The following is a 13,029-nucleotide window of genomic DNA, read 5'->3' on the forward strand; positions in this document are numbered from 1 at the left end:
ACACAGACAGCTTCCGGGCCGCTACCTGAGCACGGGCATGACATGAGCCAAGTCTGAGCCTCATGCCCATGGTCCCCACCTTCCCTCCTCACTCCAGTTCGGGGTGAGGACACTGCCCCAGACACCAGCCAATCCTACCTGAATGCCCTTGTCTGCCTTATCTATGAAAATCAGTCGGCTGGAGTCTTCGTTCACAATCCGGAAACTCTCCTGCTTCCCCGAGTCTGAAACGCCGAGTGACGGGACAGGTCAGGCCATTTACACACAGTCCAGGGGGGCCAGAGGCATGAACATCAGATCAGGGATGTGATCAAGAAATAAACTATGGGAGATCCCGCTCCCTGGGGCCTGATCCACTCCAGTCAGTCCATGGAGGCCACTCCCCTGGAACCCGCTGCAGTGAGGACTGGGATGTGCCACCCTGCACAACACCTGCAGCCTGGATCTCCTGGGCCTGGCAGCACCACCTGTGGCACACATGGCAGGCCTAGAAGGCAGGGACATGAAGCCAGATGCTGGATGGGAATGAGCCAGGAAACAGGAACGAGAGCAGAGCCGGGTGACCTGACCCAACCTGCCATTCCCCAGGCACTGGGACTTTGGCCCACATGTACCCATGGGTTTTTCACCTGCTGAGCCCAGGCTGCCCTCCATTCCCTACCCCCCACCCCAATTCTCCTTCGCAGGGAGCGTCAGCCTCCTCCTGGTCCCTGCTGGGGAGCCGCAGCTCTTTGGCTTTAATCTCAGCCCATCCTCCCCACAGGCTGGTCCTGCAGCTGGGGAAGGGCTGGGGTGAGGAAGGTCACTGAGCCCTGCTGCTGCTGGCCCTACCCAGTCGGTTCCCTGCAGTGGTGTAGACATGAGCTGGCTTTGCGGCAGGCTCAGGCACAGAGGGGAGGCCTGAACGCTGGTTGCTAAAGGGAACTGAGATCCCGGCTGGCTGCAGCCTACTGGGTGTAACTGTCCCTGGCTTGCTCTTGTGCTGGGGGACCATCCTCCTGCAGGGCCCTGACAGAGGGACTCTCCTGTCAGCAGTTCCCCTTTGTGGTGAACTGACAAAACCACTTCCAAGTGCTGGCCTGGGCTCCCCACCCCTCCCCCATGGAGCTGGAGCCTGGCCAGCCCTTCACTCCGAGCCCCAGGCTGAGGAGAGGTGGGGTGCAGCCTCCCAAGACCCCTGCTGCCTCCACCCTCACCCCACTTTAGGCACCAGTGGCTCAGAGAGCAAAGGGATATTGTGTCCTCATTCTGCAGTGCCCCCCCAGAGCCAGCTCACCCCCTTCTCTCCAGGTCCATCTCCTTCCTCCCCCTGCGCCCCCTTCATCATGCTCCTCTCCAGCTAACTCTGCATCTCCCCCCAGCTGCTCTTCGTGCCTGGTTGCCTTATTGCCATTCTCACCATGGGGCTCTGGCAGTGCCGGCTGGACACAGATCCCAGCTCCTTTCACAGCAGCAGCAGATAGGCTTAGCTTTTGGGCCCAGCTCTGCAGAGAGATTTACCTGCCTCTCTCCGGTTGATTTCAAGGGCAGTTAGGTGCCTAACTGGGCCTACTAGGCTCGGCTGGATTTGAACCAGTCATTGGCTTCCCAGCCCACTCCCTACTCCCATGCAGGAGCCAATCCCCTGACAAGACTACACAAAGGGGCCTGATGAATTGTAGGCACTCATGCCCTAGACCCCCTGCCCCCCTACTGCTGGGTGCCCAGGGCACCGTACCTGCTGCGCGTCGGAGTCCCACTGCGGCTTGCACACATGCCTCCTGCTTGGCCTGGAAGGAAGCACACCAGAGAGAGGTAAGGGCTTCTGCCCCAGGCCTGGCACTTCCAGGAGCAGGCTGCTAGGGAGCTGAAGGAGAAGCACAAGGGGAAGCCAGTTCCCTGGCTCCTGATGCACCAGCCAGCTCCAGAGAGCACCTGGCTCCCATTCACCAGCAGCCCAAGGAGGAGCTGGAAGCAACAGATCAGGTGTCAAAGCTGGACAAAGGGGACAGAGATAGGACAATGTGCGATGAGGGAGCCGCCCCTCCCAGACCTCCCCACTCTGGGTCCCTCAGCTAACCCCAGCAGTACTCACCTGCCCAGCGTCCATAGCTGACACCCTACTGCACTCTCCAGCCGGTGAGCTCCTTTTCCATGGAAGGGCGGGGGAATAGGGGTACAGGGAGATGAAGTTACCATGCATTTTTAATCTGCCTGGCCAGCCTGTCCTGATGCTCCTCAGGGGAGCAGAGGTAGGTGTAGGCTGCAGGTGGGGGGAGGGGGTCTTCCCCAGTTGAGCACAAGGAGCAGGTGTGGACAGAGCTGGGGAGAGCAGCGCCTGAGCTTCAAGGGCAGAGCAGAGGGTGCGGGCACAAAGGTGGTTCCCTCCATGCCTCCCCTGCAGCAGTCGGACAGCTGAAGTCATCTGCTTGTATGGCTGCAGCACCGTCAATGGGGCAACAGCAGAGCAATCTTCTCCCACACTGGCCCCCGGAGGTGCCTCAAACCAGCCCTGCGGGGCGACTTCTAGGGCTGAGAGTGGACTTCAGACTTCACAGCTCATTTCAGTGCTTGGCCCCTGCTGTGACAGCCAACAGGGGCCAGTAACGACAGGCATCTCTCCATTGGCACCCCCAACTCCTTTCACATTCCCCTTGCCCCACGCAGTGACTTTTGGTCACCAGCGAACTGGGCTGGATTCAAACTGATGGCTTAAATGTGCAAGTCTACGGAGAAACCTCATCTCCTCCGAACCTCATTAGTTAATGACCCGCACTCCTTTTTATTTTTACTGTTATTCATTTGCCTCATTAGAGTTCCCTAGGTCCCCAGCCCTGGATCAGCGCTCCACCATGCTAGACTCTGTACAAACTGTACTAAAGAGATAGTCCTGCCTGGAAGAGTTTACAATCTAAACAAGAGACAGACTATCCTCTAGCAAAGCCCCTCTGCACAGCCTGAGCAGCTCCTCCAAAGCTCATAGCATCAGTTGCACTCCATCAGTTTGTTGCTCCTGGGAAAGCCCTCTGAAACACATACCTCCCTTGTCTGAGTGTCCTGGGGTCTCAGCAACCATATGACCTTACTTGAGTGCCCTTCAGTATAACACCAAAAATAAACCACAAATACTTGGCTCTGTAACAGCAGAGTACAGCCCAGAGCAGGGCCCGTGGCTACAGATGCTAATGAGCATTAATAAATCAATGATCAGGAAATGCTTCATTTTAAAAGAATAGATGATCAGCAGACATAGTACCATAGGACTGGAAGGAACCTCGAGAGGTCCTCTAGTCCAGTCTCCTGCACTCGTGGCAGGACTAATTATCTAGCCCATTCCTGACAGGTGTTTGTCTAACCTGTTCTTAGAAATCTCCAATGATGGAGATTCCGTAATCTCCCTAGGCAATTTATTCCAGTGCTTAACTACTCTGACTGGAAGTTTTTCCTAATGTCCAACCTAGACCTCCCTTGCTGCAATTTAAGCCCATTGCTTCTTGTCCTATCCTCAGAGGTTAAGAAAAACAATTTTTCTTCCTTCTCCTTGTCCAAGTGTATACATTTTTAATATATAAGGCAACACCTTCTCCCTTTTTTCCCTGCTGGTCCTTTCTGAGCAAGCTGTACCCTTCTATACCAATATTCCAGTCATGTGTATTATCCCACCAGGTCTCTGTGATGCAAACTATGTCATACTTGTGTTTATTTACTAGCATTTCGAGTGCTTCCTGCTTATTCCCCTTATTCCACATGCTAGATGGTGTCCTCCTTCTAGATGATGATATGGTATCCTCTCACACTGAGGATACCACTCCATTGGGAGGGAACCCCTGTTATTAGGAAAAGGCAGGTAATAATAGTGGGGGATTCAATTATTAGAAATATAGATAGTTGGGTTTGTGATGACCAGGAGAACTGCATGGTGCCCAGGAGATGACCAGGAGAAGCCTGCCAGGTGCGAAGGTTGTGGACCTCTTGAGACATCAAAACAAAATTGTTTGCAGTACTGGGGAGAAGCTGGTGGTCATGGTACATGTAGGTACTAGTGACACAGGGAAAGGTAGGAGAAAGGTCCTGGAAGCTAAATTCAGGCTGCTATGTAAGAGATTGAAGTCCAGGACCTCCATGGCAGCATTCTTTGAAATGCTTCCAATTCCACACCTAGAGTCAGTTAGACAAGCAGAACTGCAGGGACTCAATGTGTGGATGAGATGATGGTGTTGGGAGGAGGGATTTAGGTTTACTAGGAACTGGAGAATCTTTTGGGAAAGGAGGAGCCCAGACAGGAAGGATGGGCTCCACCTAAACCAAAATGGAACCAGATTGCTGGCATGTTTTTAAATTAAGGGCTGGGGGGAAGCTGACAAGTGAGAAGGAGCACATGGTTTGGACAGAGACATCTCTTACAGGAGGTTTTATTAAAGGGGATACTCTATATCCTAGTAATGAGGAGAGGATAAAAGTAGATAAAGTACAGGAAGAAACAGAAGAGAAACAGTCAAATGAAAAAGAGTCCCATTCAATTACATCACAGGAAGGCAGACAACTAAATACTGATAAATTGTATAACTGCTTGTATACCAATGCAAGAAGTCTAAATACTAAACTGGGTGAACTTGAGTGCCTGGTATTAAATGAGGATATTGATATAATAGGCATCACAGAAACTTGGTGGAATGATGATAACCAATGGGACACCGTAAAACCTACAGTCATGCTGCTGGGGGAATGGCACTATATGTGGAAGAAAGCATAAAGGCAAACAAAGTAAAAATCTTAAATGAATCAAACTGTACCACAGTATCACTATGGATAGAAATTCCATGCTTAAATAATAAGAATATAGCAGTAGGGATATATTACCGACCACCTGACCATGATGGTGATGGTGACTGTGAAATGCTCAGCGAGATTAGAGAGGCTACAAAAGCAGAATACCCAATAATAATGGGGGATTTCAACTATCCCCATATTGACTGGGTAAATGTCACCTCAGGGTCAGGATGCAGAGATAACGTTTCTGGACACCATTAATGACTGCTTCCTGGAGCAGCTAGTCCTGGAACCCACAAGGGGAGAGGCAATTCTTGATTTAGTCCTAAATGGAGCACAGGATCTGGTCCAAGAACTGCTTGGTATTACAGACTATAATTTAATTAAATTTAACATCCTTGTAGGGGAGAAAATACCAAAGAAACCCATGACAGTAGCTTTTAACTTCAAAAAGGAGAGCTACACAAAAATGAGGAAACTAATTAAATGGAAATTAAAAGGAACAGTCACAAGAATGAAATGCCTTAAAAGCTGCATGGAAATTATTTAAAAGCACCATAATAGAGGCTCAAACTAAATGAATCCCCCCCTCTAAATAAATAGTAAAAGGATCAAAAAGATCCATCATGGCTAAAGAGCAGAGTAAAAGAGACAGTTAGAGACAAAAAGGTATCCTTTAAAAACTGGATGTCAAATCCTACCAAGTAAAATAGAAAGGAACATAAACTCTGGCAAGTCACATGTGAAACTATAATGAGGCAGGCCAAAAAACAAAACAAAACAAAACAAAAAGATTTCCCTTTACACACAAACTCACTGTGTGGGGGGGCAGAGGGTGAGAAAACCTGGATTTGTGCTGGAAATGGCCCAACTTGATGATCACTTTAGATAAGCTATTTACCAGCAGGACAGTGGGGTGGGAGGGGGTATTGTTTCATGGTCTCTGTGTGTATATAATGTCTACTGCAGTTTCCACGGTATGCATCCGATGAAGTGAGCTGTAGCTCACGAAAGCTCATGCTCAAATAAATTGGTTAGTCTCTAAGGTGCCACAAGTACTCCTTTTCTTTTTGGTTAAAAGCCAGGAAACAAAGGATAGGAATAAATTGTCAGTTTTCACAATGGAGAGTGATAAATAGTGGGGTCCCCCAAGGATTTGTACTAGGACCAGTACTGTTCAACATATTCATAAATGATCTGGAAATGGGTAAACTGTGAGGTGGCAAAGTTTGAAAATGATACAAAATTACTCAAGACAGCTGAGTCCAAAGCTGACTGTGAAGAGTTACAAAGGGGTCTCAAAAAACAAAGTGACTGGGTAAAAAAACGGCAGATGAAATTCTATGTTACTAAGTGCAAAGTAATGCACACTAGAAAAAATAATCCCAACTATACATACAAAACAATGGGGTCTAAACTAGCTGTTACCACTCAAGAAAGAGATCTTAGAGTCATTGTGGCTATTCTTGAGAACATCTGCTAATGTGCAGCGGTAGTCAAAAAAGCTAACAGAATTTTAGGAACCATTAGGAAAGTGATAGATAATAAGACAGAAAATATCATAATGTCACTATATAAATCCATGGTATGCCCACACCTTGAATACTGTGTGCAGTTCTGGTCACCCCATCTCAAAAAAGGTATATTAAATTGGAAAAAGGACAGAGAAGGGCAACAAAAATGTTTAGGGATATGGAGCAGCTTCCATATGAGGAGAGATGAAAAAGACTGGGACTGTTCATCTTAGAAAAGAGATAACCGGGGGGGGGGGGGGGGGGCAGGGGGATATAGCAGAGGTCTATAAAATCATGAATGGGATGGAGAAAGTGAATGAGGAAGTGTTATTTATGCCTTCTCATAAGAACCAGGAGTCACCCAATGAAATTAATAGGCAGTAAGTTTAAAACAAATATAAGGAAATACATCTTCACACAGTGCACAGTTAACCTGTGGAACTGGTTGACAGGGGAAATTGTAACAGACAAAAGTATAACTGTGTTAAAAAAATAAGTAGATAAGTTCCTGGAGGATAGGTCAATCAATGGCTATTAGCCTGGATGGTCAGGGATGCAACCCAATGCTCTGGGTGTCCTTAAACCTCCGACTGCCAGAAGATGGGACTCAGTGACATAGGATGGATCACTCAATAAATTGCCCTGTTCTGTTGATTCCCCCTGAAGCATGTGGCACCGGCCACTGTTGGAAGACTGGCTATTGGACTAGCTGGCCCATTGATCTGACCGAGTACGCCATTCTTATGTTGCTGAAATGTATCCCAATGATTGTGAGGCTTTTAGCAGAGAATGCTGCAGCAACTCAGACACTGGAGCCTGTCAACCCAGTTAGAGCAGTCACTAGTGGTGTTATTACAGCCTGTTTTCTATGGCAGCAGTAAGAGGCAAACAACCTCAATCCAGCACTCATTTATTATTAATGCTGGGTTTGGCATGTGATCTTCATGGACAATGGGACTATGGTAAAAAGTGACTATGTAAAACTGGCATCTTCCTGCTCCACGGATCTGCTCCCTGGGCATTTCTGAGGCCCAGCCACTCAAGTCTCACTGCTATTTACCCTCTAAGAGCCACAGCAGCTTCGGGAGAGAGAGCAGAAATCTATCCTTGTGCATTATCGGTGACACTGCCAGCTCCATTCCAGCTGCAAACTCTTCCTTCCCAGGGGCACTGTAAGCAGCAGAGGAACAGGGGGGCTTTCAGACAGTCAGTGCAGCTGGATTCCATTCTTCCATATGCAGAGATCAGCCATCCACTTTCAGTCTGGAGTGTTTTTATTTTAGGTTAATCAATAATAAGGAAGTACAAAGTGGAGTCCCACGAGAGAGCCCCCCCCCAACCCCCAGGTGGGCCCCTGCCCAGTGATGAGCGGCCAAAATCTTAACAACGGGTTCCCTCCTCACCCCATGAAGGGGTTGTTGCCCACTCCTGCCCCATCCAACCCCCCTCCGTTCCTTGATGCCCCCCCATCCACCCTCCTCCCCTGTCCCCTGACTGCCCCCAGAACTGGGCAGGAGGGTCTCGTGGGCCACCATAGTGGGTGCCCACCTGACCCCTAAGAGCCAGTGACACCTGCTGGGGGGCGAGGTTTGGAGTCCTGGAGGTGCTTACCTGGGGCAGCTCCCAGGAAGCATCTGGCAGGTCCCTCTGGCACCTAGGGGCAGGGGAGCGTAGCTGGGGGGGAGCAGGGGGAGTGGCTGCTCCCCCACTGATCACATTAAAAGTGGCGCCTTAGGCGCCAACTCCCTGGGTGCTCTGGGGCTGGAGCACCCACGGGGAAAATTTGGTGGGTGCAGAGCACCCACCGGCACCTTCCCACCCCGCACCTGGCCACAGCTCACCTCACCTCCACTCCTCCTCCCCTGAACGCACCGCCCCGCTTTGCTTCTCTGCCCCCCAGCTTCCCGCAAATCAGCTGTTCGGTGGGAAGCTGGGGAGGGCTGAGAAGCAGGCGGCGGCTTCCCGCTCAGGCCCAGGGTGGCGCAAGTGAGCTGGGGCAGGGAGCGGTTTCCCTGCGCGCAGCCCCTGCCCCCCAGGTTACCTGCTGTGGCACGGGCAGCCCTCCTCATGCCCCACCCCTACCCCCACCCCAGCTCACCTCCTCCTCCCTGGGCCTGAGCAGGAAGCCCTGGCCTTCTTCTCAGCCTGCCCCAGTGTCCTGTGCGAACAGCTGATTTGCGGGAAGCCTGGGGTGGGGGGCGGAGAAGCAGAGCGGGGCGGCGCATTCAGGGGAGGAGGCGGAGCGGAGGTGAGCTGGGGCTGGGGGTTGGGGGGGGAGCTGTAAATTTTCCCCTTGGGTGCTCCAGGGCTGGAGCACCCATGGAGTCAGCGCCTAAGGCGCCACTTTTGGCCAGTTAAATTTGTCCCTCGAGGAACAACTGGTTCTAAAAGGGCTTCTAAATTTAACAACCGTTTCTAGCGAACCGGTGGGAACCGGCTCCAGCTCACCACTGCCCCTGCCCCCCTCTAGGACACACTGCCCTGAGCTGTATGTGTCAGCCCAGATCCTCCAAGGTACCAGATGTGTAGTTTCATCAATTTCCGTGAGAGTTAGGCACCTAAACACTAATGGCTGCCTGTCTCCGTAGCCAGCAGAGGCCTTGGAGATTTAAAGGGGCAGTACATGAAAAGGAAGGCATAATAGTCAATGAAATAACCCATGCACTGAGGGTTGGAAAAATAATTGCTTGACTTGTAAAACGAGTACATTGGACCAAATTCTGCTCTCATTACTTAGGTGTAAAATGTGGAGTAAGTCAGTGTACCTGAGAGCAGAATCTACGTCCTTTATTATAGCCAACACTAAGGCCTTGTCCCCACACAAGTTGTACCACTTTAACTATATTAGCATAGTGAATGCGTATAACCACCACTGTGGATGCAGTGCTACTGGTATAAGGTGCTTATGCTGGTCCAGTTTATTCCAGTATGGGTCGGGGAATAAGCTAAATCAGTATAAGCACATTTATACCCACTACTACTGTGCCCACACTAGAAGCTGTACCAGTATGACTATATTGGTAAAAAAAAAAAATCCCCCCTGCCCCTAAGTGATCTAGTAACTTCTATCTGGACACAATCTGTGTGTAGAGCTGACCCAAGTGAATAGGGCAGAAGGGAGTACATTCAATCCCTCCTGAGAACACTGTAGGCAGCTGGAAGACAGAGGAATGCAACTAGCTTATAGAGGTTACAAGCTAGAGAGTCTGCTTGAATAAAGAATTCAGTCTCCTCTTTCTGGCTTGCTCACTCTGCTCCAGGATCTGCGAGACAGCATGAATGGGGAGCCCCATAACATCAGTGGGGCACAGTCACTTTTCTGATCACACCTGCGCTTTAAAGTGATGCCAAAAACCTGTTTGGTACCTCAGATGTCTGCAACCATCCAGCATATGATCCCCACAGAGCAGGGGGGGTGGAGGCAGTGCTCAGGGGTTCCCTCCTGAAGGAACGGCCACTAGGCTGGGTGCCAGCCCCAGGATAGGCTGGCCCCTCAGGTAGCAGTGCTGCAGTGCAACTTGGTCATCAAAAACATATGCATTTGCAGACAGTGATGTTCTAGAGCCCGCATCCTGCCATGTGAAGGGCAGAGCCTTTGCAGTCAAATCCTAGCTACTGGCTCAGCCAGACCGTGCTTTACATCTGGCAAAGAAAATGATCCCAGCCAAGCAGCTCAGTACAAGAAGTACAGTGACAGGAATTATCACAATGGCCTTGTTGCACTGCAAGACTGAAGCAGGCACATTCTTCACCAGGGTGCCCTGGTAATGAGACGGGGATTCACACGTGTAGTCCTGAGGCCAGTCTGGCATCAAGGACTCTGTGCTCGCCAAGGCCTGGATCTCACTGGCACCCGCACATGAACAGTTGTAGAGATTCTGACCTGCCCTTAGGCTCTGCAGGTGTCTCAGAGACCGCAGCTGATCCCTTGGGAGACGAGAGATCAGGTTTCCATCTAGACTGAGGACTTCTAGAGCAGGATAGTTCTTGGCTGAGGGGACAGCATGCAGTCTGTTGTTGGACAGGTGGAGTTTCTTCAGGAAGGGGAGTGCAAGGTCTAGAGTATGAAGGTTATTGGAACTCACATCTAATACTTCAACACTGGGGGGCAGAGGCAGGGAGATGTGATCTAAGCCCGTGGTGGACAAGTTGAGGATGCGGAGGGATGGCTGCCACTGACATGAAGAGAAGGGGATAGCCAGGAGGTCATTCTGACTCAGGTCTAAGTGGACGAGCTTCTCCAGATTGTGCAGCATTTCACACACAGTGTGGAAGGAGCTCAGATTGTTGCGATGGAGTTTTAATACTTGGAGTTGTGGGAAAGCCCCCTGGCAAAATGAAGGCCTCATGCTCTGGTCTTGGAGGTGGTTTTCCGACACATCCAGATAGCGTAAGGTTCTGAAAACCTTGCCAATGCTGCATGGAATGTAGGTGACCTGAGACTGTGTCACAGTCAGATTCTGCAGGGTCTCCAGCCAGCCACTCAGGTGGGCGAAGTCTTTGTCTCTGTCAATCAGGGAGGTGGAGGTCACGTTATGGAAGCGTAATGAGGAGACAGGCAGAATTAACCTGTCCATGTGGAACCAGCTGGCATTTCCAAGGAAAGTGCAGCTTTCAAACTCGAGCTCTGTAATACGCATGTAGTAAATGAACTTCGTAACAGCTGCCAAGAGAACCTCTGGCACAAGAAGATCTCCAAAGATAATCTTGGTCACCTGCAGCGACTGCAGTATGTTGAGCACCGATTGCTCTACTGTGATTGATGCAAAACCTGCATATTTCTCCAAGTTTCCTCCTCGAAGCTCGAAGACAAAGGCATGGAAACACTGAAGGAGGTTTCCCATGTTTTCCCGATTCAAAAGAGAGCAGGTGCAATGACTTTGGGACTTATTGAAGGAGCAGTCGCCTCCTACCTCAGAGAGTTTCAATCCTGTGAGCAGAATAACCACAAACAGCGGAGAGATGTGCATGATGAATAGCCTAGAAAACAGAAGAGCAAGAGTAAAGCCCAGGCCTTTGCTGTTACAGAGCTGGGGCTGCAGGCACTAACATTCAGTGAAGCCAATGGGAGGCGAGGGGTGATCTCTGGAGCCTTTGCTCCATGCAATACAAGCACCAGAACAAGGCTAGGATTATTCACAGGACATTGTTCCTGAGTCCAGTACTGGGCACCAATAGAAGGGCATGTGAGCATTCCCCCTGCACAGCAACCTCCGGGGGAGAATGAGGGTGGAAGAGAGTTAGGTGAGAGCAAGTCCAGACTTTGGTGAGAGCTACTGCCTTGGACTCAGGGATTGATTTGATGCTTGCTGGCACTGCTGGAAGCCTCAGTTCTGGGTAGGTTTTAGCCAGTTCCTCCTACCAGTAATGGAGTGCTTGTTCAGTGAGTGCTGTTAGCTCAGGCATGGTCTCCAAGGCATTGGGATGAAGGTGGGTGGCCTCTATTACTAGTCACACAACGCCTCAGTGATGTGACACCAGGTAAAACCCTGGTCCCATTCAAATCCAGGGCAAAACATCCACTGGCTACCATGGAACTTACAGCATCAGTCCCAGCTGGAAGCCAATGGAGCTAAGCTGAGGATCTGGCCCCCAGAGCTTTAGGAGATGTCACAGCCAAGTCAGAGATGGATCTGAGCCACAAAGTTCAGGCCTGGATCCAGCTTCAGATTTGCCCAAAGGCTGGAGGAGATACTCAGCTCCATGGTGTCTCTAGTTACATTGTCTCTTCATGAGGATTCTCACCTAGATCTGGTTTACTGGCCAGCAGTGATTCCTCGTCCCTCCCATCCCAGTGAACATGCAGCAGCCAGTGGAGGAGAGTCGGTATTTCTCCCCACACAAAGCCTGTTTCTCTTCACAGGCAGAGCTGTGCCTCACCCTGCCAGCAGCCCCATTTGGATGGGAATCTGCCCATTTCCCACCCCTCAACAATCCCCTCCAGCCAAGAGAGCTGCTTCGTCCCACCCAGCCATGAAGGACTTCTCAATGCTCGAGTGCCAGTTTGAATCCTGTGCACTGGGTTGCGGGGGAAGGCTGCCAAATCCCAGGATGGGGAATCTCTTCCCATTAAGTGCCCTGGCAAACCCAAGGGCACAGCAGGAGGAGATGCTAGAAATGGCAAATCACACAAGAGAAAGTATGGTCTAGTGGTCAGAGCACAGAACTGGGGGTCAGTGACTCCCTTCTTTTATTCAAAGCTCTGACAGAGGCTCACTGTGCACTCTTGGGAAGGTTAGTTCACCTCTCAATGCCTCAGTTTCCCTATCTCAAACTGGAGTTCTAACAACTACCAACCTCACAGGGAGTGGTGAGGGATCATTCAGTAATATACATACAACACTGAGAATGTGTAAACTGTGGGGTCTGGTTATTCTATATGACTGAGTGACCCGGATCAGGACTGTTGATGGGCAGTCCAAAAAGTGCCAGCAGTTAAAGGGTTAAAAGATGATAAAGAATGCTTTGCTTGTTTTGCAGAGGTGTATTTCCCAGGTGCCCCGCATGACTGGAGAAGCAATCACATTTCATCAGCATTACAGAGGGGTTATTGTTAAAGGACTCACCTGCCAACTTGGAATTGCAATATTTTCCTGCCAAGGAAACGCTCAATTCCTTTAGCTTTTGGGAGACCTTGATTAAGATGTCAGTGGTTTTCTCTTGTGAGCTGCTTTACTCTCCTGCATGGGACCCTCCTTCACTCAAAACCCTTCACTTACTGCTACTCACTGTCACACAGTTTCCCAGTTGCTACTTCCTTTTGCAC

General features: G+C 50.2%; 2 protein-coding genes across 4 annotated transcripts in view; both read right to left on the reverse strand.

Annotated features, from left to right (window-relative positions):
- Window positions 1-8,427, reverse strand: part of LOC140915783 (uncharacterized) — a 28,752-nt gene extending 20,325 nt beyond the window's left edge. For 2 of the 3 annotated variants that reach the window (XM_073356071.1, XM_073356069.1), the window contains exons 1-3: window positions 8,362-8,427; window positions 1,718-1,769; window positions 139-224 (exon numbers count right to left, since the gene is read on the reverse strand). The gene's annotated coding sequence lies outside the window, so the exon portion shown is untranslated. Of the gene's footprint in view, window positions 1-138; window positions 225-1,717; window positions 1,770-7,323; window positions 7,341-8,361 lie in introns of those variants that run through there. The other variant, XM_073356070.1, reaches the window with a different exon arrangement.
- A 111-nt stretch (window positions 8,428-8,538) lies between these two features.
- On the reverse strand, window positions 8,539-13,029 carry CD14 (CD14 molecule). The gene is made up of 2 exons (XM_073358180.1): window positions 12,830-13,029; window positions 8,539-11,243 (listed from the first exon to the last, which is right to left on the reverse strand). Exon 2 carries the CDS (start codon window positions 11,231-11,233, stop codon window positions 9,884-9,886), a length of 1,350 nt encoding a protein of 449 aa, XP_073214281.1. The 5' UTR covers window positions 11,234-11,243; window positions 12,830-13,029; the 3' UTR covers window positions 8,539-9,883.

Source organism: Lepidochelys kempii, chromosome 8, assembly GCF_965140265.1.
Source record: "Lepidochelys kempii isolate rLepKem1 chromosome 8, rLepKem1.hap2, whole genome shotgun sequence".
Classification (NCBI taxonomy): domain Eukaryota; kingdom Metazoa; phylum Chordata; order Testudines; family Cheloniidae; genus Lepidochelys; species Lepidochelys kempii.